This window comes from Eleginops maclovinus, chromosome 18, assembly GCF_036324505.1.
Source record: "Eleginops maclovinus isolate JMC-PN-2008 ecotype Puerto Natales chromosome 18, JC_Emac_rtc_rv5, whole genome shotgun sequence".
Classification (NCBI taxonomy): domain Eukaryota; kingdom Metazoa; phylum Chordata; class Actinopteri; order Perciformes; family Eleginopidae; genus Eleginops; species Eleginops maclovinus.
In genome coordinates, this window is record NC_086366.1 from 14,728,411 (window position 1) to 14,752,336 (window position 23,926).

General features: G+C 40.3%; 3 protein-coding genes across 5 annotated transcripts in view; 1 reads left to right on the forward strand and 2 right to left on the reverse strand.

Annotated features, from left to right (window-relative positions):
* Nucleotides 1–11,703, reverse strand: part of schip1 (schwannomin interacting protein 1) — a 182,317-nt gene extending 170,614 nt beyond the window's left edge. The window contains exons 1-5 of the mRNA XM_063906737.1: nucleotides 11,596–11,703; nucleotides 11,265–11,358; nucleotides 5,055–5,122; nucleotides 4,694–4,780; nucleotides 3,415–3,556 (exon numbers count right to left, since the gene is read on the reverse strand). Coding sequence (XP_063762807.1) covers nucleotides 3,415–3,556; nucleotides 4,694–4,780; nucleotides 5,055–5,122; nucleotides 11,265–11,358; nucleotides 11,596–11,618 — 414 coding nt within the window. The 5' untranslated portion in view covers nucleotides 11,619–11,703. The remainder of the gene's footprint in view (nucleotides 1–3,414; nucleotides 3,557–4,693; nucleotides 4,781–5,054; nucleotides 5,123–11,264; nucleotides 11,359–11,595) is intronic.
* Nucleotides 11,704–12,126: 423 nt separating this feature from the next.
* Nucleotides 12,127–13,119, forward strand: LOC134880468 (P2Y purinoceptor 3-like). The gene has a single exon (XM_063907413.1). It carries the CDS (start codon nucleotides 12,127–12,129, stop codon nucleotides 13,117–13,119), a length of 993 nt encoding a protein of 330 aa, XP_063763483.1.
* A 271-nt stretch (nucleotides 13,120–13,390) lies between these two features.
* On the reverse strand, nucleotides 13,391–22,334 carry mfsd1 (major facilitator superfamily domain containing 1). Of its 3 annotated transcripts, XM_063907158.1 has the most exons (17): nucleotides 22,100–22,333; nucleotides 21,896–21,948; nucleotides 21,584–21,696; nucleotides 21,429–21,471; nucleotides 21,218–21,285; nucleotides 20,831–20,939; nucleotides 20,571–20,673; nucleotides 19,966–20,064; nucleotides 19,534–19,645; nucleotides 18,854–18,910; nucleotides 18,340–18,496; nucleotides 17,754–17,851; nucleotides 17,512–17,624; nucleotides 17,351–17,398; nucleotides 17,099–17,165; nucleotides 14,057–14,162; nucleotides 13,391–13,861 (listed from the first exon to the last, which is right to left on the reverse strand). In XM_063907158.1, exons 1-17 carry the CDS (start codon nucleotides 22,263–22,265, stop codon nucleotides 13,802–13,804), a joined length of 1,572 nt encoding a protein of 523 aa, XP_063763228.1. In that variant the 5' UTR covers nucleotides 22,266–22,333; the 3' UTR covers nucleotides 13,391–13,801. The 3 variants fall into 3 exon arrangements, with proteins under 3 accessions (XP_063763228.1, XP_063763227.1, XP_063763229.1); XM_063907157.1 differs by having other exon boundaries at nucleotides 13,819–14,162; nucleotides 22,100–22,334; XM_063907159.1 differs by lacking the exons at nucleotides 13,391–13,861; nucleotides 14,057–14,162 and adding an exon at nucleotides 14,350–15,993.
* Between the last annotated feature and the right edge of the window lie 1,592 nt (nucleotides 22,335–23,926).

The following is a 23,926-nucleotide window of genomic DNA, read 5'->3' on the forward strand; positions in this document are numbered from 1 at the left end:
TCACCCAGCCATCCCAGAGGGCCACACTGTGAATCATGCATCCACTCAGGCATCACAGTCAGCATTACGGGTGCTAACATGAAAAACCACACTTGCACACCTTCACAAAACCCTACAAAAACAACATAGTTTCATAGCTACACATACAAGGCAAACTATTCAATATACGTATCCATAATGTGCGTTTATGTTTTAAAGAGGAACCCCTGAAATCTTCATAATTTCCAATACAACTCATTGATCTTCCTCTAGTAGTCTTCTCATGTCTATGTTCTTTGCTGTGACCTAATTTGTATTCAAATCTGCAGCAAATCAGTTTTGATGTATCTTTCTCAAATGAATGCAGATGAGTGTACATGCAGAATGTTAAGTTGAGCCTTGAGGTAAATTAGACACATGGATTGTATTACAAGTGCTGCCCTCAGCATTTTGCCTTAAACATGTTCAGCAAGTTAGCTTAATTGTTTAATGGACGGACATGAAAGTGGTATCAGTCTCTATCAAGAAAGCCAATAAGCACATTTCCCAAGCATGTTAAACTATTCCTTTAATTCTCTGTCAGATATCACTAAATTCGATATCAGAGGAGGTTTTAAATGAATCACTTTCAGTTCATTTTGTTATTCTGTATTTTGGAACATGCTCACACTGTGCTACACAGTAATCCCCGCAGGTCAACCAACAAACAGCAGCCGTGTGTTCAGAACAGTCAGACCCATTGATTTACTATCAACAGTCCAGGCATTGACCACAGCAGCCAAGTAGGGCCTGCCCCTCTGTGTATTAATAATTCATTCGGGTCTAGGGTTACTGCAGGCACAATCTCACCCTTGCTGGACAACTGCAATACAAGGAAGATACAGACAGAAAGTCACGATAGAAAACTTGACATTGATATAAACAGAGACGAATTCTGGGAGGTGTTGTGATAGAGGATGTTTTTTTCTCTTAAGAAAATGAGGAAAGAAACCTTAATGTGTTCTTTGGTGTCTTATCCATGCCTGTGTGTGTGTGTGTGTGTGTGTGTGTGTGTGTGTGTGTGTGTGTGTGTGTGTGTTCAATATGAGGTACATGAAATATGCATGAAGTACTGTATGTTTGAACCTCCCCCCTCCCCTACAGGCCAGCACCAAGGTCCTTCAAGCACATGAGCTCCTATGAGCCCACACACACACACACAAACACACACATGAACACACAAACACACAACATGTTGCACCCTTGTCTTACATTGATGAATGTCTGTCCTTCAGAGAGCACGACAGCCACAGGAGAGTGATACAGTGGGAATGAGGACAGGCAAAGATAGTGTGCGAGACACAGAGGGAAAGGGAAAAGGCAGCGCAATACAAAAAAAAGAAGAGGAGTGTGTTGTGGGCGGAGGTGGAGGCAAGAGAAGTGATGCAAGATAGTAGAGGAAACAAGTTGGAGTGAATAACATCAGTGGGTGTCAAGCATTACTACAAAAACACTACGTTGAAACCTAATGTGTGACGGGACTAGGTATGGTCAGTGAAAGCTGTGGCCAAAATGTTACGTGGTGTCTATAATCTGTATTCTTTGATATTAAATATTAATCTGTAATGTTCTGCAGTGTAATTAATATTAACAGTATTTATCTTAAAGTGACTTAAGTAGCATATCATACTGTATGGCATATGTTCAAGAAAAACGGACTAACGGATTTAACTCAATAATTTCAACAATATTTATACTGGTGAAATTATTGAGATCCATCATTTTATAACAACTTAATTTATAATAATAATAATCATCAACACTTTATTTTTGTGGATTACGAATCTGAAGTGTTATTTTGTAATAAAAAAAAAGGCTTCTTTGTTAAACAGACAACATCAATCACTTTGGCCTATTTCTGGGAAACTGGTTTGGATGATCATACAATTTCTTTAAAATATGTTGAGTCTCAATAGATATGTAGATTTTTTTTGCAACATTTTCACATTAGGTCCAGTATGAACTATCACTGGGAGGAGATTAACTCATGGTATAGTCTTTCATGTTATCTGTGTTTTTAAGTCTAAGATTTTGAACTAGAAACAGAATCCCATACGGAAATGACTACATACTGTGTTTCTTTATAAAATGTAGGGAGGTAGTGCTATAAAGCAGCATCAATTAGAGTTACTCAAAATACATTCCACCACAGGTGTTAATCAATGACTGTTGAGGGTGGGGTCGCAAAGGGGCTATGAAAGCCACAGTATATATCAAGTCACCATTGCATTTAATGGATTGGATGGCTGCTAGAAATAATATATCATTTCGAAATCCAATAGAGATGATGTTGTATAAATAAAAAGCAAAGAGGGCAGAGATAAAGAGTGTAGTGGTAGGGGGGGGGGGGGTCTTTGTCATGTTGTTGTTTAAGTTACAGTAACTTTCTAATTAGGAAGACATTTGCTGCTGTGCTAATGAGCAACAAACTCTTTCAAGCAGAACAAACAACCTAAAAACAAAGCACACATGCACAAACACACACAGTCTCACCAGGACACCAGCCCATCTGTTTGCTAGGGAATGTTGCTTCTTCTCTAACTCTGCTTAAAAACAGAGTGTGAAAAAAATGCATCCCACACACACTAGTGAGTATGCAGACATGACATCATATTTCTCGGCTTGCGGTCTATGCAAAGAGAGTGGGCAGGCATGCGCGGGTAACTGGTGTGATTACTACACTGCGAAAGCCAACACAGACAGAGAAACTACCAAAGCCAACTGTGTGTGTGTGTGTTTGTGTGTGTGTGTGTGTGTGTCCTTGTCTGTCACTTAGAACTTCGGGCGATCCAAAGGCATCTATTCGCATCGCGTTCGTCTCCTTATCTCTGACTCTGCCTCTCCCCCCCGACTTTGTTTCCTCTCCCCCCTTCTCTTCTCACTGTTTTATTTGCTACTCATAGTCATTTTTTCTCCTGCTTTTGTTTGGCTGCCATGCCCTGTGAGTACTGTTTAATTCTCCCCCTGCACTCCCTCTGGGGAAGGAAGGGTTAGGAGGTGGGTGGGGGTTGAGACGGGGAGGACAAGGGCAGAGGCACTTCATTAATCAATCAACCAGCTTTGAAAATGTACCTAATTAATGGCTAATTACCGATCTGGGCACCTTGCCAGCTGGCATCCAACCCACCTCCACCGATACGACCCCCGCAGTCCCCCAAATTACATTAGAAGTAAACACCCCGCCTTGCACCCTCCTTTTTCTCTCTTCTTTTTTCTTCTTTTAGTCTACCCATCCATGCATCCACTCACCCGTTCTTTTTTCATCCTCGGTAGAAAAAACAGATCACAGCTGATATCTCAGAATACACAGCAGAAATGTCTGGATCTCTCTCCACTTGCCACATTCTCATGTTGCACCATATGGCTGTCTGTTAGATTTTCTTTATGCGGTCTTACCGGAGAAAGATCAGTGGTCACCACAGGTTCCTGGAGGCCCTCAGAAGGCACCGTCTCACCCCGACTCTGGCTACCGTGGCTCTCCCCTTGTCCCTGCCGGCTCTCTCTGCGGGATGTGCTTGCACGCCAAGCCCGCTGAATCCTGTGGATATAAGTGGACAAAATACATACGTATATCAGTGACATCTACATATCGGTAGGAAACTGAATTAGGGAGTTGTCATGTGGGAGGAATAACTTTGGTCATTCTTGATTTTTAGACATTAGCATAAACAATGTGTTAAAGCATTTCCAGGCTTAGATGGGCCTAGAACTCTACTGGTGTAATTATCATATTAATTATTATATTATATATTGTTATAAGAAACTGTTAAAAAATACATGTGGTGTTTCGAATTAAAACATGAACACAAAATGAAATACAAAATGATGTCACCATGCACCATATCTAATTTCTCTCTCAACATTGTATTTTCTTCTTTTGAGACTTTCCTTTCCTAAATGTATTTCTTGGCCATTCTAAAAGAAATGTTCTCTGAATATTCTTTCTCAACTTTTCTCCCCTACGAGTATCTCATCCCTGTTTTCAACTTCCATAGATGACGCTCTCCGTCACTCTGATTAAACTCTGTTTCATCCCTGTAGTCATCCCAGCACCAAGGTCCAGGATGGAGTGTTGGATCAATTACCCGATGGAGAAACACATTCACCTCTGTTGGAGCAAAGAGACAGCTGAGCCAAATGGAACAAATTGAATTAAGCCATAACTCCTAGCTCCAAAACCAATACTCTCCCACCCCACTTCTTCCTCCATTCCTATTTGTCCACTTGTATTCTCCCTTTGCTCTTTCTATCTGTTCCTGCATCCTATTTTTCTGCCTTTTCTGTGAGGTTATCCTGACATTTTTTACAATCCCGCTCACCTTTCTACACCCCAATCATGTTAAATCTACACAAAAACGTTGGCTTTCTTTTCTCTAGCCTCGTCTTCCAAGGAAGTGGGAGCCTGAGGCGAGAGCTGTCCCTGCCTGTTAAACCTATAAAAGCGTGGGCCCTTGTTTAGGGAAAATGGTGCTAGATGGCAGTCTACGAGGATTCATGCACTCAGAAGTGCACTCTGACCCTGGCTCTGAAACCTAGTCAGCGGGACGATTGAATTAAAGCCGCACATAAATTGATTTCTCCCACACAACAAATAAAATGCACTTTTAAGGTCAGAGGTAACATGGATGGCACTCTGTGTGAAATTGACTCAAAGTGTACAACAGGTGATACTCACACAATAGCATTGATTTCCAGGTACTTTTGTTGCTCTCTGTGACGAGGGCTATTGTCATCCTCTTCCTCACTCCTACGGGGACGGCTTCTATGAAAATGACAAGATATATAAATACAAACATGATGTCATAAACAAAAAATACAGCACAAAGCAAAAAAAATAAAGAGTTTATGTTTTAAAATATATTGAAAGTAATGGCATAATAAGAAAGAGGATGTTGTTATTATGGAAGAATAAGTGTCTATGATAGAACAAGAGCTTTACATCAAAGTATACCACTCACATTGTAGATTGATTGCTGTCCATAAAATATAAGTCCTTTTGCAAGGAACGGTAGGGACACTTTTGCGTGATGTCTTACCTCTCCATCTTGGGAACTGCTTGCCCTCCACTGTGATTGCAGTAGCGATGATACCTCTTCACTTCTTCCTGAAAACACATCAATATGCAACAAGGGTTTAATTCTCTCTGTGAAGGTTATGACAAATAAATAAATAATGATAATAAATCAGTAGCATTTTGTGTACGTGCAATTCCGTCTCATCACAGGCATACTGTCTGTTTGGCATAGCTGAATGACTAAGCCTACACGTAAGAAAACTGCTCTATTTCATGATATCTTTCTGTGTATAACCTTAAGAATGTAAGTGTGTCTGGGTATATTTACATAGATACAAATAAAGCATAAACCGTAAGTGGTAGGGAAAACAACAGGGTATGTGCGTATGCTATTTATGATGCATAACAGCATGCATGTGCTCTGCAGGTGCCAACCAGCTATACTCCGACTGCAATCCAGGGGGTGAGGCAATCTCAGGCAGCTCTGGGCCAACTGCCATAAAGCTCAATGGGACTGGATAGATGGATGTGCTCCCAAATCAGCAAAGCAGCTCCACTCCATCTTTAGTATTCACTCATCTTTGCGTTAGCCAGCAGGGTGAAAGCTGCAATTTATCCATGTTTATGTTTAAAGTTGGGTCAACATCAAGGGAGTAAGGATAAATTCAGCTCTCAGATCAGTAAAATAAAGGTACTAAATGACTACCAAAATCACCAAAGTAGGTTTAATGAACAAGGCCACCCTTAAAGGGATGAACCCACTGAGAATTATCAACTGACTCAACGGTTTCAATTGCACCATGCATGTTTTAGTGTCTTTTAGCTTATTGTTTTTGGTTTTACACTTTCCTCCTTTGGGTTGGAGTCACTGCTCTCATCATGTACAGCTGCAGCAGGCAGCTGTTTTCAAGGAAATTCTCCGACAAAACCAATTAACCCTTCCTGCCCAGCACCAAACAGCAGACAGACAAAGCAGCGACTAGCTGTTAAACATAGTGGCTAATTTACTGTAGGAGCTTAGGAGAACATATTTGTATCAAAAACAGGTCTAAAAAGATAGTGAAAATATGACTTACATTTACCAGATGGCCAAAAAATTGACCTCAGAGTAAAGCTAAAAATGCTTATTAGTTCATTATATATAATAAAGGGATTATATTGTTGATATACCCCATACACATTTAATGCACATGTGTGTTATTTGTGCTTCTAAGCTTTGAGTACATTTGGGAACATGTAGTTCATCTAGTTTACTGCATTAGTTCTGCATGTTCTCGCCTTGCTTCTCAGTGAAGCCAGTTGAGATTAAGGGTTTAGGATGCTAAGCAAAGGGCCAATAAGGGTTTATAATATAACCGTATCAACAAGTGTTCTGCTGTATTAACTGCAAAATCCATCCAGATGCTCACTCTAAAATAAGAATTCAGACAAATAACAATGCTGCTGTTTAACTTCAGAATAAAAAGAACGTGTTTTTATAAAAAGGCTTAGCCTTAAAACTTCTCAATCTTGATGATTATTATCTTATAAAGATGAATACCATTTCATTCATATTATAAATCTTAAAACAAGAAAGACCAATTGTCCACTAACACTACAATTAATGTCTTATATATAATACACACTATGATTAAAACATGGACGGTCAGAGGAAACATTTCATTTTGTAACTGTAACAACTATTTTGAGCTTTCAATGATTGCGGCACGTGATATATCTTGTGTTTGTCCTTCTTTTGCAGGTGATATCATTGTTTACTAATCTATTTCACTAGTATTGATCTATTGTGTGTTTACAACCAACTGTATGTGGTCCAGATAAAATGCACTTGAGTTATAAGAAGAGCAATAGAAACACCAAGGGAGCAACAGAACTGCAGCTGATGACAGAAGAAATGCATTACTGGCAGCCTATAGGGTGCATGACTATCTTTAAGTTAATACATGATTGCAAAAAATTAAGGACAGGATTAAGGATTTATTTTTTGCTAGGCAACAGCTTAATGTTATTATTTTCAATATTAAGGGCAATCAATAGACTGAAAGCCTAGGGAAGGTGAAGTTAGACAGTAATAGGCATAATGTGACTGAAACATGAGAGAAGGAAGGGAAACAGGAAGGAAGGCAGGAGAAAACAACAGCACATAGCAAACAGTCTGCTGCCCTCTAATTGATGAGTTATTAAGATCATAATTTCTCAGAGTCCTAGTTCTATCACAGAGATTGATGGCAGGCAGAGAGGAATGTCCACACACACACACACACACACACACACACACACACACACACACACACACACACACACACACACACACACACACACACACACACACACACACACACACACACACACACACACACACACACACACACACACACACACACACACACACACACACACAGTTTTCCCTTGATTGTGTAAGCTCTCTGTGCCCTTCAGACTAGTGTGGTCAGTCAGTGAGATAATTTCTCACACACAGCCAAGAAAAAGCACAGAGACAGACACCTCAGTACACTGAGAGAACAAACACGCCTGCATGCAAATACCTACACACAAGTAACCATGATAAAAAAAAACACAAGCCAATCTGTTCGCAGAGGATTTGATTGTTTTGAGCGATGCGCGGATACATCTGCATCAGAGTATCGGCTATTTGGATGCTGCTCGACTGACCGATCAGCCTGGGGAGATGTCCAATCGGGAGAAAACCTGTGCCAGTGGAGATGCTCGTTAATTGTAATATTGGAAATCCATTTACATGCGCAGTGCGTGCAAGGAGTTATATGGAAGTCAACATTTACTCTTTCACCTCACTCCCCGAATACAAAAAGAGCCCGCTGCCAGAAGAAGGTGTTCCTGCTCATGTCATGACCGGATTGGAATGCTATTTTCTTTTTGTGTTGTGGCTTTTTGGGGTTAAATAGGTACTTTTTTTACAGAGGGAAACAAGTGCATTTATGCCATTTTGGTCATCCTTTAAATCCTATTTTGATAGAGAAGGAGCAGGAGACAGAGAAAAAGACAGTCAGGTTTATAAGGGTGAAATGAGAAAGAATGAAATTGATAAACTTTTATTGGCTATGAGCTGCAGTGAGAAAGTAGTTTTATACTGATCAGATAACAGCGGTTACGGACCCATACATTCTCAGAATACCCAGGCCGTTACAAAACCATCAATCCCAAGCTGGAGCAAGAGGTGTAGACTGACCTATGAAGCATTGATAAGAAATAGCAACTTCATCATGAACACATACAAATAGGCGGTTCATTTCCTATTTAAAAATATGCGGTTCATCAAATACAGATAGATCCACTTCTGTTCAAGCCATATACTCCCCTTAGAAAGCCCAATTAAAACATACACAAACGAGCTGCACTAGTGGTTATTTTCACCATCAATTAATGTTTTTTTTCCATTAAATGGTATCATCGAGAAGTTTTTAAACAATGGGAAAAAGTACATAGGAGACATCATTAAAAAGACTGTTTTGTCCAACCAACAGCCCATAAATGGAAAGTATTAACTCACTAAGATTAAAAATAGAAAAAGCATAAATTCATCACATTAGAGAAGCCAAACCGTGTAATACATGCCATTGCTTGATGATGGATACATTTATACAATATAAAAATGTGTTGATTCATTTTCTGCTGATCTTTGCTAACTGATAAATCACGTCAGCTTGAATACAAACAGAATACATGCAATATACAAATTTAGTGTTGAGCTGATGTTAGTGCAGTGAAGAATGTTCAGCATATAAAAGAGGTTGGAAAGAGAGGAGAGCAAGAGGCTATCAGTAAGTAGGAAGAGTAGGCCAAATGTTAAAAATAAATAGGGACAGGAGAAGGAGAAGAGAAAGACACCACGGGAAGTGAAGTTGGGTTGCGACGAGATGAAGGAGGTGTGAGAGTGAGAAAAAATACTGTATAGTCTATCAAAATGCAAAATGGAGAGCTTGGGAAAATTCCCTCTGCTACTTTCATCCAATAGAAAGTGAATTCAGTTAACATAGGGTGAGGGAGTAAGTCAGAGCATGTCCACATATATGCCCATCATTGTGGGAGATTCTTTCAGTGATCAAAGACTAAGCTCTCTCCTTAAGACTCACTTTCCCTGACATGGTACTGGGTTTGGTTAGATATTATTTCAAAAACTGACAGCATAGTGTATGGCCAAGCATCTTCGTGTATATGTTTTAGAGTTATTGTGCATTCTCATTAAAAAAAAAAAAAATCCTGTGGCATTACACCAGAGCACAGATGAACACACACACACTAAAATGATCTTGGCAGGGCAAGAGTTACCTATCTGTCAGTGTGCAGCCTCATTTCGCTCCAGCGCAGGTTATTACGACTCAATCGCGGAGTCTGAGTGAGCTGGCGCAAACAGCACTCAGCACAGCTATGTCCCACTGGGGGAGAGATGATAATGCACTTCTGAAATATGACACCCTTCCCTTGCACCACACTCCCACTATGTACTGTACATCCCTTTATATATTATGGTATGCCGTATCTGTGTCTGGTTGGTGAACTGAAGCTGCCCTGCACTTGTTTATACTGGATTTTTGTTCCTGTTAAGCACACAATTCATTAAAAATAAAAATATTTCTGCATGTTCACTGCCTAAAGAGCAACAAGGGGCTTCAGGTGTGATACAAAATTATTTCAAAATTCCAGCTGCAAGTGCTGTGTCAACAATGTTTCCTGTATTGTATATTTCATGCGAACCCCATTACATGTGACTCCCTGTGGCATGCTGTTTAAATAAGCTCTGTGTAAAATGTTTAACAACAAGAGCTCATGGCCGTAAAATTCATCTGTCCCATTGATTATGAGGTAATAGCTGGATAGATTAATGTCTTTCTCTGGGGGTTCACGCCTCTGCCATGAATCTGAATCACTCACAGACACAGCAAGTGGAGCAGCCTTCATATCCAATAACATGCATTTCTGTCTTCACTCATAATTCACATGCCAATTACTGGTTAGTACTACATCAAGCTTCTTCATATCCTCCCTGGCAGTCCTAAATGACCCTCCTCTGACATGATCTCTCACAGAGTTAAGTTGGATTCATTTGGAAAATCCATTTTTTGAGAGCAATAAAAAAATACTACTGTCAAGTGGTGCAGTGGTACACATCTGAAGTCAAAATTAGAGTTAAAGGAAGATGCAATGAACAAGACTATGTGTGTGTGTGTGTGTGTGTGTGTGTGTGTGTGTGTGTGTGTGTGTGTGTGTGTGTGTGTGTGTGTGTGTGTGTGTGTGTGTGTGTGTGTGTGTGTGTGTGTGTGTGTGTGTGTGTGTGTGTGTGTGTTTTGGGGGGTTGCGCCACCATAATATATTGCAGTGAGTCAGGTGCTGTGATGGAACAGTGCTTTCAAAGCTCACGCGCTCAATATCCCCTGCCGCCAATAATGCGCAACACCACATCACTGGCATTAAATATTCAGAAGCTCAGAACAACCAGGTGAACTTGTGCACCTAACACTCACCCAATCACACACATATTCTGTTAAAGATGATTCTAGCATCTTATTTAAATTAGGAAGTAAATTACATCAACCCTTGTTCACAAACCAACTGTTAAAGTTTTGAAACATGCAAAATACCTTCTCTCCACACACACATATTTTGAGTGTCATTTATTAGCCAGAAACAAGAAAACACACAATAAACCAAATCAAATATGTGTTTCTTTTGTATAGAAATGTAATATGATCTGGATTTTGTATTATTTGGCCATAATAACAAATTAGGAGTGAAATTATATTTAGCTGGATTTCCAATATGTATTATTTATGAAACATTTCCAGCTGCTGACAAAAATGACAAAATGGTTAGGGCTTCAAGCCAACATGAAAAAGCAATTCCCCAAACCAAATTGAAATTATTCAATTGTGCCATTTGCATGAAGAGAAGCTAAATTCAAAGCAATGTAGGGTACATGGATGCAGGAGGAGAGTTTTAGTCTTGCAGATATAAAACATAAAATGTGTTTCTAGGTCTATGGGCTTCTTTGTGCCATTAGAGACTTTGCTACTGAGCATCAACTTACTGCTCCAAAAAAAGATCAGAAAGTGAGTTACATCATTGCTGAAATGTTCCCTCACCAGAAGAGGTCCCATCATCCATTAGCAATGTCTTTCCAGGGATATGTATACTGTTCACAGTTAAGCCATAATACTGTACTAGTCGATTGCCCTCTGTCCTCGATGGCTCTTACCTGGTTATTAATGCACAGAGCAAGGTGTTTCCTCTCCCGAGCCACAGCCAGAGTCCCGCTGCGCAGCCTCGCCTCTTCTCCCTGATACATGCTTCTGGAAGGACAGCGCTCAAATTAGGATACACAAACTCCCCAAATATAAAATAAATACTATAAGCCCTCAGTGAATGATAAATCTTCACTGTGTGCGGCTGCAGAGTACCGTTATGCAGAATTATATCACTCATCAGTGCATGTCGAAGCAGCCTGTACTGGAGCTGCTCGTTAGTCCTAAATAAACACTGTTGCGATACATGTATGACTAAGAACAGTCGGTGGATGTGACACTAACCTGTACGTGCCGTTCCTCAGCATGACGAGCTCTCCCTCTCTCCGTGGTCAGACAGAGATGAAGTGAACACCTTGAGTCGGGAGCAGCGGGAGAGACACCAGACTTGTATGTTGCAGCCAATGGGACGCTGAGCTTGCGTGCGTTTTGATACAGCGCCCACCGCGCGTGTGTAGACCGTGTCATTTAACTTAATTGGCTATAATCACAGCATTAGTTATTCTGCACACCTGCTCTCTGGGGAAGGGGTGATCTCTTACTACAGCATCTACAGCCTAATATTTGCCAGTCTATTTGCTCATATCCTAGATATGGCGTTATAATGGTTTACATCACACAGGTGTGGGCTGAGACCAGGGGGGAAGCAAGAGTAGAACAAACACATATATTTGGTGCCATTTTTTAACGAAGCACACGTCATCCTTAAAGAGAACGGAGGTGAGCTGCAGACAGGTGAGCTGCAAGGAGAACTAAGTGAATGTACTCTCAAGTTAAGTAACTAGAGGCCTCCAACTTATCAAAACATTTATTTGAATGGAGGACTTCCAAATCTGTCCAGTTAACAACTACTATAAAAGGATCCTTCTACCAGTGTCCTACAGCCTCGTGTTTCTGCTGGGCTTGAGTTTGAACGGCGCCCTGTTGTGGTACATTTTCGGTCGGACGCGCCGCTGGAGCAGCACGGTCATCTACATGACCAACCTGGCGGTGGCGGATCTCCTCTACGTGCTGGCTTTGCCACCTCTCATCATCAGCAACGCCATGGGCGGCGTGTGGCCCTTCGGCAACATCATCTGTAAAAGCGTCAGGTTTTTCTTCTTCGTCAACCTCCACTGTAGCATGATGTTTCTCACGTGCGTCAGCGTGCACCGTTTCATCGGAGTGTGCTTCCCTATTGCTGGTGTGCGCCTTAGGACCAAAAAACTGGCCATCTTGGCGTCAGGATCGGTGTGGATCCTGGCGACTGCAGAGATTTTACCGACACTGGTCTTTGCACACACGGGTGTCATCAACAACATGACAGTGTGCTTTGAAATGACCAGCCCAGAGAGATTTAAAGAGTACTTCGCTTATGGGCTGTTTTTAACCATAGTGGGGTTTCTGATCCCATTCCTCGTTGTTATCACCTGTTACTGCTCCATGATGACGGCGCTTCACTGTAGGGCCACGGACAGCATCTCTCACGCCAGGACTGCTCGTATGCGCAACAAGTCTCTTTACACTCTCTTAGTTGTGTGTCTCGTGTTTGTGGTGTGTTTTGTCCCTTATCACATTGCCCGGACCGTCTACTTGTTTGTGAGGGTGTACATGGCCGGGGACTGTCATCTTTTGAACATAGTCATGATTTCCTTCAAGATGTGGAAGCCTGTGGTCAGCTTTAACTGCTGCGCAAACCCTCTCCTCTACTTTTTGGGCAGTGATGGGCAACGTAGGAAGCTGCGGGCCTGGCTGTGGATGAAGAGGAAAAGAGTAGAGCCCACCGTGTGTCTGGTGGACGAAGGCAGCACTAACAGGTCCGGGGGGTAGAGAGCATCCTTTGGAAGTCTCAATTTTCCATAAGTGACTTTTAAAATAAGTCAGTGCAGTATTAATTCCGAAATGATACCACTGTCTATACTGTTTAATTATTATTTTGCAAACTTCAACAAATCCCACAAGGCACTGACTTGTGGGGCATCTTTTATTTCCACTAACATATTGCAACCTATTAAACCTGAACTAAAAGCAAAGTTAGAGATTGTATGTCCTGCAAAGCTGGTTTTTATAACCAATGATAATGTGGCCAGAGGTGACGTATAACATTTGAGGGAACTGGTGCCCTCTGTCGTCAGCAGAGGGCTAAGCCTCTAGACCAGACCCAAGAACAGCATCTACAGGCAACATATAGCATTAGCTTTTTATTTTATTACACATACTCATAGAAAAATAAATATTTATGTTGTGGTTTCTAGCAAAAGGCACACAAGATATGGTGGAGCAAATACAAAAAACTGAAAAAGAATGTCTTAGGTGATGCTAATGATAGTACACATAGGCTACCAGTCTACATTTTCAGGATATCAGTCACTTCTGTGAAGGATACCTTGAAGGCAAAAAGTGCTTAAGTATTTCTGTAAACAGGGACACATTGTAGGTACCCTCTTTCTTAATGCATCCTTGTCTGGAGCCACAGAGCTACAGCGCTGAAGGAGCAGCTGAATGAAAGGCATCATTTCAGAACACTCCTGTATGCAAGTGATGACAGATGGGAAGAGCAGTGGTCTGGGAGCTGAGAGCAGAGAGCACAAGAAAAATAAAGTGAAGGGAAATAAAGTGTTGGATTATAAAGTGAAGCAGTAAAACCAATTCTCCTGGTCTTCTTTTAAAAACAAATGCATTGCCAGTGTGACGTTTTGAAAACTGAATTAGGAAATAATGGGATTTCTGTTTGAATTGAGTCAAAGCATAAGTGATGTGTACATACCTGTGCACCCAGCCTTGAGAGGTACCGGTTGCGTAAGCCAAAAGCAGACATATGTGCCAATCTAGCCAACTCACCCTCTGACACCCTACTGGATCGCCTTTTAATCCTGCAGGAATAATAATGTTGACATTCTTATCATCTCCTGCTAGAACTAACAAGCACTATTATTTCTATATAACAGACAGGATTAATCAGGCACAGTCTGCTGCACAACGCTGAAATAACACCTTATTACAATTGGTGCAGGGAACACAAACCCATGCAGAAAAAAACAATTGCACAATTAGAGCAAGTTCAAATGCTTTCAAATAGTTGCGTTTAATTACATGCCATTGTATTATTAACAATTGTGATTTGGTTCTACAAAAATATAAACATTTTAGTGGCTTTCCATACAAGCTCACTGTCTTTCATTGGACAATGGATCTTGTGTCATTTCTTGTACACAGCTCAATAACAGTTGATACTTTCACACAAATACTCTCAGTTAACCACCATTGTGCAAATGTGTGATAGGTGAGGAGAGCGGCATGTTTCTGGTTGTACAGTATGACATTCTGGTCATTATAATGTGCAATCACAACATTTTAACTATGCAACCAGCTTCTTGCAGGGGTTGGGCTCTATAAGGTAACTTAACACCAGATTGAAAAGCAGATTAAGACTCTGATTCTAGTCTAACCATCACTAGTAATCATACAGTGCAAGGAAATGCCCTATAAAACACGTCTAAATCACTGCAGTAAAGTGAGAAGTCAAACTATGTGAGGTAAAACAATACAACTTTTTTTGGTGGGCGTTCCTCTTAATTATTTGATGACTTGTTTCAACAACTGAGGTAGTGATTGTTTATCCGCCAGTTTCCGACCCTGATAACAACACAGGGATAAATCTCTTCCCACTTCACTGGAATGAGTGAATATTTTGATTAAGCAAGTAGAAATATGGGGCAATGCTTAATACCACTTAGTTACCTGAGCAAGAAAATGCAGCAAAATAGTTTAAAACATGATTTAAAGGTGATAAAAAAAATGTTTGTAAAAGTGCTATTACATGGGTATATGCACTTGAAAGTGAGCCTCTTTCTTTTTCTTGTCTTTCAGATCATTATAGGAATACATTATTTGATGAGGCAAAAGAAAATGAATCTTTATCTTTCAAAATCAGTAAAGAGCACGTAAAGGAATTTAGATATAAAATAATTAAACATCAAAGGTTTAAACAATAGAGAGCTATGCTCTTTTAGACATTATAAACCATAAAAGGTCAATGACGCATATGATTTGAATTTAGTATGAAAGTCCATTGAGGAGGATTTTGGTTGGCAACTATTGTGAACGCTGACAACTGCTATGTACATAAACAAACTGCTGAGTTGAAAAAAGGCGAATAACAGAGTTGTTCTGAAAACAACTTGGAACAAAAACATAAAAACATCCATAAAGTTTCCATTATATACATTTAAAACAATTGCGATAATGTAGAGAAATCCTATATTGCATGATCCATTACCATGTCATAAAATCAAACTATCTATCTAATATAGGCACCTTTCCACAGGATATGCGTCTCGTGTTTGCTTAACATTTAAAATGGTTGAAAAACACTATCAATGCATCTTGACTTTCAACGGAAGTTTGACACACCCACGCACGCACAAGTCAGTGGTTGATATGAACTCAGTATTGAGGCCAAACTGAGATGTGTCATTGGTCAGTGTCCTCCTGGTAGGGACATAATAAGCTATTAATAAAAAGGTTGGTTTTGTTCAGACAGTCAGTTGTGATGGGAAGAGTGGGCAGAGTCAGTAGTGCAGTCCCGCCCTGTGGCAGTTGATTGACAGCTCTGGGGTGGACAGTGCAGCCTGCTGTCTCTGAAGCCCAGGACTATGTGTTCCCTTTCATCATCATCATCATCATCATCATCATCATCATCATCTGGAAAATATCAGTCACAGAACAGACCAGAAAATATTAGTCTGTATATTCACAACAAGACAAAATAAAAGAACATATGTAAATAGATTGACAGATAAATAAATTAGAGAAACAGATAAAAAGAGACAAAGAGGCGGCGGTATAAACAAACACAGATCTTATCTCTGTACCATTCTTATGCAACTTGTGAGAACAGAAAGTATAGTTGCACCAGAAAAACTTGGTTGTTCTGTTTTTACATAACAAACATAAAGTAACCACAAGTGGTTGATGTTAAAGGGCAACTGCAACCTAAAAAAATGTAACCACTTGGTTATGCCTACATAGTATGCATTTCCTCTTTCATGTTGTAGTCATCAAAGTCTTCGTACATTAAGCCCTTATACAAAAAGCGCATGAGTGCTTTGCCACCAAACAATTAAAGTCTTTAAGCAAAGGACAGTTATACTGCTGACATCGCTTTGATTTGGTTGTTTTAAAGTAGTTTAGACAAGCTAAGACAAAACCACGTATGAAGTGTCCTTTTTTTTTTTTCATTTTGTCTGTGTTCACTCCTGTATTTTCACAAATGTTATTCTCTTTAAAATTCAATAATTATAGATATGTCAACAAATGACAAATGGTATCCTATTTTCAGAGGCCATACATATATTTGCTGTAACAACCAAGAATGAATTCATACCCTACCAGTCAACATTTCCATGATAAAGTGACTGATCTCTTCTCTGAACTCCTGCACCTAGTAAAACTATGGAGTTGTGGATATGCTGTTAAAAAAATGCAAGATTCTGCAACTTTGGGTGCAAGTCATGTGTTTGGAGTGTAAAATAAAGAACAAATCCATAAAAACATCACTCGTCTGTACCAGTGACATTCAAAATCATACACAATCATACATCATTTGTTGAATTATATGTTATAGCTAACTTGACATACTGACTAGAAGCAAATTAGTACAGTGGCTCTTGCATATGTACCAACATATGCCTACACCAATTGATTAAATAAGTAACTTCATTAGTAATCATGTTTATGAGATGCTTGTCTAAATTTAGGGTAAGATGGTAGAAGAGGCAAAGGAGGGTGTAGGGTCAAAACTACTCACTCTGCGTCTGAAGTGGATTCTTTTAGGAGTTTGGCTCGGTCTGCAGCTGACATGTTCAAATCTCCTCCTGGAGCAAGAGAGGGAGAAAGCCAAATTAAGAGGCGAGTGCTGACGAGTAACAGGGTAAAGTGAAGAGCGTTCATAAGATAAATAGAATATGATCGATTTGGTAGAGAACACTGAGACAGTATGGAGAGGAAGAGCAGAGAGGAGAAGTAAAGCAGTGATCTCAAAGCTTCAGTCTTCTGTTACCTTTGAGATAATCCACAAAGTACAGCATCACCACTGCTATCAGTGCAACTGCAGGAAATAAGGGGAAAATGTGGGAAGTCACTGACCATGTCACTCAAATGTGTCTAAAAGGAGTTGGAAAGATTCATAAACCAACACACAAACACACAGAAAGACCTTACCGCAGATGCAGACGCAGAAAAACACTTCTAAAAACAGGTATCCTCGGGTGTCTAGGATAGCTCCTGCTGCCATGGCAATGAGAGCCAGTCCCAGGTTCTGGATGGACTGCATGCTGAGGGACAAAAGCAGAAGATCAACATCAGTTTTAATTATAAACAACAACAATTGTCAATCACAACTGTTAGTTAGCACACTGAAAATGTATGATATTGGTACTTTTCTAGCCATTTCAATTACATACAAGCCATAGGCTGTCCCCAGCTGATGCTCTGGTACCACAAAGGCCACCATGGGCCACAGTGCACAGGCCAATAAGGAATAGGAAACACCCAGCAGAGACTGGAAAACAGAAGACACAGCTGCATAGATAACATAGTATATGACAATATATATTTAACAACCAATACTGGAAATGTAGAAGTGGTGCAATAGAAATATTTACTTATATGTTTATCCAGTTCCTTAAAATAGTGTTTTAACACTAAATAAAAATACAATCAGCAGTTACATTATTTTGTCATTTCTCTAAACGCAAACAAATATCATTCCTACCACCTCAGGCTGCAGGTACACCTCACCATTAAACACAAAAGTTCTCTCCACAAAGAAAAATCAATGAGTGTGCAACTTTAAGTGCACTTTGTGTTTAGAGGAACTTGTATCTTCACCCACTTTGACTCACATCCTTCAGCCTCACAGGCGCAGTGAATGTACTGTGACTACCAACAGTGTCATTCCTTCATACAACTAACCCTATCACTCTTTCTAAATGTAAAAAAATACAATTTTGTCAGGGTACAGGTCAAAAGAGTTGTCAGGGGCATTACCATGGCGATCCATGGGTTCCAGAAGGTGAAGGCCAGCATCATGTGAGCAGCAAGTGTTGTGATCACTGCAACCATTACCCAAATCACGTTCTTGCCCGTCCTATCCACCATGAAGCCTAGAACTGGAGATGCAGGGGCTGAGATGATGTACACAATACTGTGAAAAAAAGAGAAGGGTATTCATTTTTTATGACTAGAACCAAGGCAAATTAAATTATGTCATGCTGTAGTTTAGGCTGCTTAGCAACGGAAATTTGAGTTCAGAAAAGACGTGCTAAAGTCAGAATTTATGTGTGAGATGACTTTTTTGTCATATGACATCTTAAAAGTATTCTTCATTCAAAGTTTCCAGTGTCTTATCATTTCTCAGGTGAAAATCTGCTAAAGCCACGCTGGAAATGTAAATTGGCCAGCTGTCCATTAGATCAAAGAATATACAGGCCATGAAGGAAATGCTAAATAAATCAGAAACCGCAGACTGGAGGATTGTTCAAAAATGCCTGATGCGAGTTACCTGTTGACAGCTCTGGCTTCAGCTGGTGAGAAGTTGAATTTTTCAATGAAGAACACCCTGTAAATAAAAAGACGAGATGTTGGGCTCACAGTACAGAGAGCTGCTCGACCTTTATATTGATGTGACAACAAAAGGAGGAAAAATTGAGTTGACTTTTGCAGCAGATAGGTCTCCGTCTTCTATTCATTGTTTTCTGCCCCATTTGCATAACCAGTATTTGCTTTGTAAGCACAGACACAGAAAACCCATGATAGTTGCCAAGTGATCTGAGAGTGCCTTTCAAAGAAGTAAATAGAGGTTGTAATGTCCTCAATTAGTTTCTTTCACCGCAAACCCATTTGTCAAATCTCTTTCCATTTCTGACTCCCGCTCCATCCATTTGGGGTTTGATGGCAGACAGCATTGTAAGGATGCATTGTTAAAGCTGTGATCAGACTGCATCCTGATTTCATAGGGGTTGTCCATTTAATTAATGCCATGCAACTTAAACATAATACGCACCGTATTGAATTTAATTACATTTATTTTTACCCAAGGAATGGTTAAGATATTTTCTTCAAGCATTATATTAAAACTAGCACTCCATAATTTTAGCGTACAATTGCCCCCGTTTTCAGAGTTAGCATGTTATTATAGTATCTCTCAACTGTGTGTGTAAAAGACACTAATGAAATACTCACTGTCCTAGTCCAATAAAGGGAAAAATGGCAACATAGTAGCCAACGCAAATGAAGAAGATGAGCCACAGGGTGAAGGGGAAGTCTTTCACGTCAGTCAACTTGATCACCTCACCTAATATGCAAGATTAAAATACATGCAGAACAGTTGGAACGGCTTGTCTGATAAAGTATACAATTTGTTCCAAAAGGAAAAAACAAACACACATTAATTTAACTCTTTTTACAAAGAAAGCCACAACACAGTGGAGAAAGTGCTGAATCCAATGAACTGTCTGGCCAGAACGACAATTTTAAGTAGATAACAGTGAAAACAAAACGAAGCCCGACACTCTCCCATTGTCAACACTGACTTTACTCTAGTAAATATTGACAGAGGAGGTCAAAAAGGAAAAAACTAAAGATAAAAAAAAACACAATCTTGGAATAGATTACCTGTTTTGCCTTGTTCCTTGTTGAGGATCTTCTCTGCTCTTTTGTCAAGGAATCCCAACACCAAGGCACAGGTGAGTGAAAACAGGCAGGTCACACCAGCTACACATAGAAAAGAGAAATCAGAGCAATGTAAATTCAAGTTTTATGTTGGCGATTAGATTATCTAGGATTTTAAGTTATGGTGACTGCTGATTGATTCTTTTGTCCATGTGAATTCATCTCCAATTGTGTGATTATCAGTAGCAGTGGAGAGAAATGATAGATTAAAACACACAACTGCGAGGTGTGCAACAGTAAAAGCCCTTTATGTATAACTAGGTAAGAAAGGGAGAGAAAAGGCTAAAAAGGTCACACTTCTTCTAAGTCATGTGAGTCATCTGTAACAGCCAGCCAACAGCACTTTTAGTTCTCTAAAACACTTCTCTATGTCTATGCTGTGTGTTATCTGAGATCATTAGTTACAAAGAAAGGATCTAGTATCGATAGCAGAGACAGAGAAAAAGCGCTTGCAACAGGACCCTTCATGTTTAACACTTGCCAATGTCACGCCTTCATCTTGAATGAGAAATGTACCCCTAGCCAAAGTGGAAATTCATGATATTTACCTATCATGAGTGATGCGCCTAGTGCGGTGTGTCCAGGAGTGCCAACGAGGGCAGCGACTTTGCTGTACACCCAGCCCATGATGTTCATGTTTACTGTGCTGCCCTTAAGACGAGTAGAGAGGAACATGAATGGACTATAAACATACATTTACTTGATCAAAAATATGGATTCTTATAAAGTGGGCTCAGTGACCTTGACTACAGTCAAAACAAATATTGATATGTTACTTGATAACAACTAGCATGTTTTGTTTCCTTACTATGCGAGCCATGCTCAACTGAAGGCCAAAAACCAGATTCAGCTCCTTTCCTTTGAACCAGTTCACTGCATAGGTGTTCTGTGCCACAGCCAGGGACTCTCCTCCAATACTGCTCAGGAAATAATACAGAGGTGAAGCATGTAAGCCAATTGATAGTAAATGACCATCCTGATCATAATTTTTTTTCTGTGTTGAAGGGCTGTTACCAATTTTGGGACACATTATTTGAGATTGAATGCAGTTTTCTAGGGTGAATTTTTCAAGACTTTTGTGTTGCCAGATATCGGATATGTGGATATCTGGCTGCCGAAAAGTCGCCCTCATGCAATACAGATACAGAGAACTGGACACTGGTATATAAGGATGTTGCAAAAATAATTTGCTCACCCAAATACAAAACGTCCAACTTCCATGAGCCAGAAGCGATTCACCAAGGCTCCAGTAGCAAATATTACCTGCAAAGTTGAAAAGTTAAAAAACAGTAATACCATTTCATTCATATTTAGATATATAATTTAAAAGAAGCACATACTTTAAGGAATGTATATTCTCTATTTCATAACATAATGAATATGATTAGATAACAAAGTAAACCTACCTGTCCAACACAGACAAATAGGGAAAAGATGATGGTTCCCAGTCTGTAAAAAAGCAACAAAAAAATATGGAAAAGCAGAAACTCTTTCACTTTCAGCTATGGTGACATACCGAACATAAAAATAGTACAATGATAGAAGATATTGGCCTTTGTACCTGATGCCAAATACCCTATCGAGCAGGAATCCCCCAAAGAAGCAGAGAACCACATTAGGCCAAGAGTACCAGGCATACAGCTGCATGAACTTGGCAGTGTTCAGGTCCAGATCCTAGCAGTCAGGAAGGAAGCATATCAGATTATTGTCCTCATATCAACTGTTATGGTTTCTAGATGTAAATACAGGAATGTGGACAAAAAAACAACAACATCTAATGGCAGCATTCAGAAGTAGGATTAATGTTGAAAAATGTTGCATTAATGATATTAAATGGTGGTATAAAACTATGCATTAACAGAGGGTGAATTACCTGGATGACTTGAGTTTGAAGTGCAGCTGGGTTATCGTAACAGAAGTAGCTTCCTGTAACGAATTAACTACTTTAACTTACTTTACAAATAATGATATTGCATTTATTGAACGTCACATGAGCAACAAAACCAAGCTTTCCTTTTATGAGGAGGAAAAGAAACAATTACGGGTGCTTAGGGAAGTGGGGCTTTTGAATGCTCACCAAATCCCAAGAAGCACATGAATACCAGGACGACAATTCGGTGCAGGAGGTGTCCGGGGTCGCAGATAGCCGGCAGCGGTCTGCCCGGTCCCCCGGCAGCCTCGGCAGCCTGTCTGCCCTTGTCCTCATCTCCCAGCAGGCTCTGCCGCTCCTCATAATCCGCCATGTTCGTCAGTCAGAAAAACTGACTACAGCAAGGAGGATGTAGATCGATCACATGACCTAGCACGAATGTCCCGTGGCATTAGCCTTGTAGCCGCTTGTAGCTTGTAGTGCTAATCAAACGCGCGAGACTGCCGAGAAGCTCCTCGCGAGACTTTAGATATTGTCAACACAAACAGCTTAACTAAAGCGTCCGCAGCAGTGATGACCCTATGCGTACGGTTAGCAGTATATGCCACCCACATAAAATGTTGAAATGCATTATTGTACATAATAGAAATACGCAATAGGACTGCATCCACATAAATAACAGAGTTTAAAGATACCTTTTATGTCGTTATTATTACAGGCAGAAATCAAATTGTAGACTTTACACTTACACTAACCTTTAGCCTATTTTACTACCATATTTTAAAGCTAGATGCCTACTTTTGCATGAAAGCCTGCACATTACTTTATGATTCAGCCTTACAGCTCTTATTAGGACTAACTTCTGTATGTTAACAAGCAACAAGCAGACATGTTTCAAGGTTTCAAGGTTTTATTGGTCATATGCACAGCAGATACAGCGTATATGTTGGCAATGAAAATCTTATGTCGCGTGCTCCTCCAACAACTCCACATACATGGTGCAAATAAGATAAATAAAATAGTGCAAAAAGAGAAGAATATTTACAACAACAACAATAAAGATTTGAGGATGTGAAATATATACATATGTGGAATACATTGAAAGTATTTAAACACTTTACACTGTTGAATGAGGAGGTATGGGCAGATGCATATATTATGTATAGCAGATGTATGGCAGATATGTATAATATATATATATATATATATGTGTACTATAAACAGATATGTAGGGCAGATGTGTATAATATATATATATATATGTATGTGTGTACTATAAAAAGATGTGAGTAGACATTCACACAGCTCAGGAGTTCAGCAGTCTTATAGCCTGTGGTATAAAACTGTCTCTGAGTCTGGTAGTCTTGGTCCGGATGCTGCGGTACCGTCTGCCAGACGGCAGCAGACAGAACAGATTGTTGCTGGGGTGATGGGGTCCTTTAATATCCTACCGGCCTTCTTCCTACACCGCTGGGTGTAGAGGTCCTCCATGGATGGCAGCTCCGTCCTGGTGATGTGCTGAGCAGTTTTCACCACCCTCTGTAGAGTCTTACGGTTGAGGGCGGTGCAACTGCCATACCAGGCGGTGATGCAGCCAGTCAGGATACTCTCGATGGTGCACCTGTAGAAGTTGCAGAGTATCCTGGAGTCCATGTTGAACTTCCGCAGCCTGCGGAGGAAGAAGAGCCGCTGTCGAGCCGTCTTGGATATGACCCTGGTGTGATGTGTCCATGTAAGGTCCTCACTGATGTTTACCCCGAGGAACCTGAAGCTGCTGACTCTCTCCACAGGAGTCCCGTCGATGGTGATGGGTGTGTGTGCCTCTCTCTGCCTCTTCCTGTAGTCCACAATCAGCTCCTTTGTTTTGCTGACGTTGAGATGGAGGTTGTTGTCCTGGCACCAAGATGTCTGGGCTCTGACCTCCTCTCTGTACGCCGTCTCATCGCCGTCTGTGATCAGGCCGATGACGGTCGTGTCGTCAGCAAACTTGATGATGGTGTTGGAGCTGTGTGTGGCCACGCAGTCGTGCGTGAA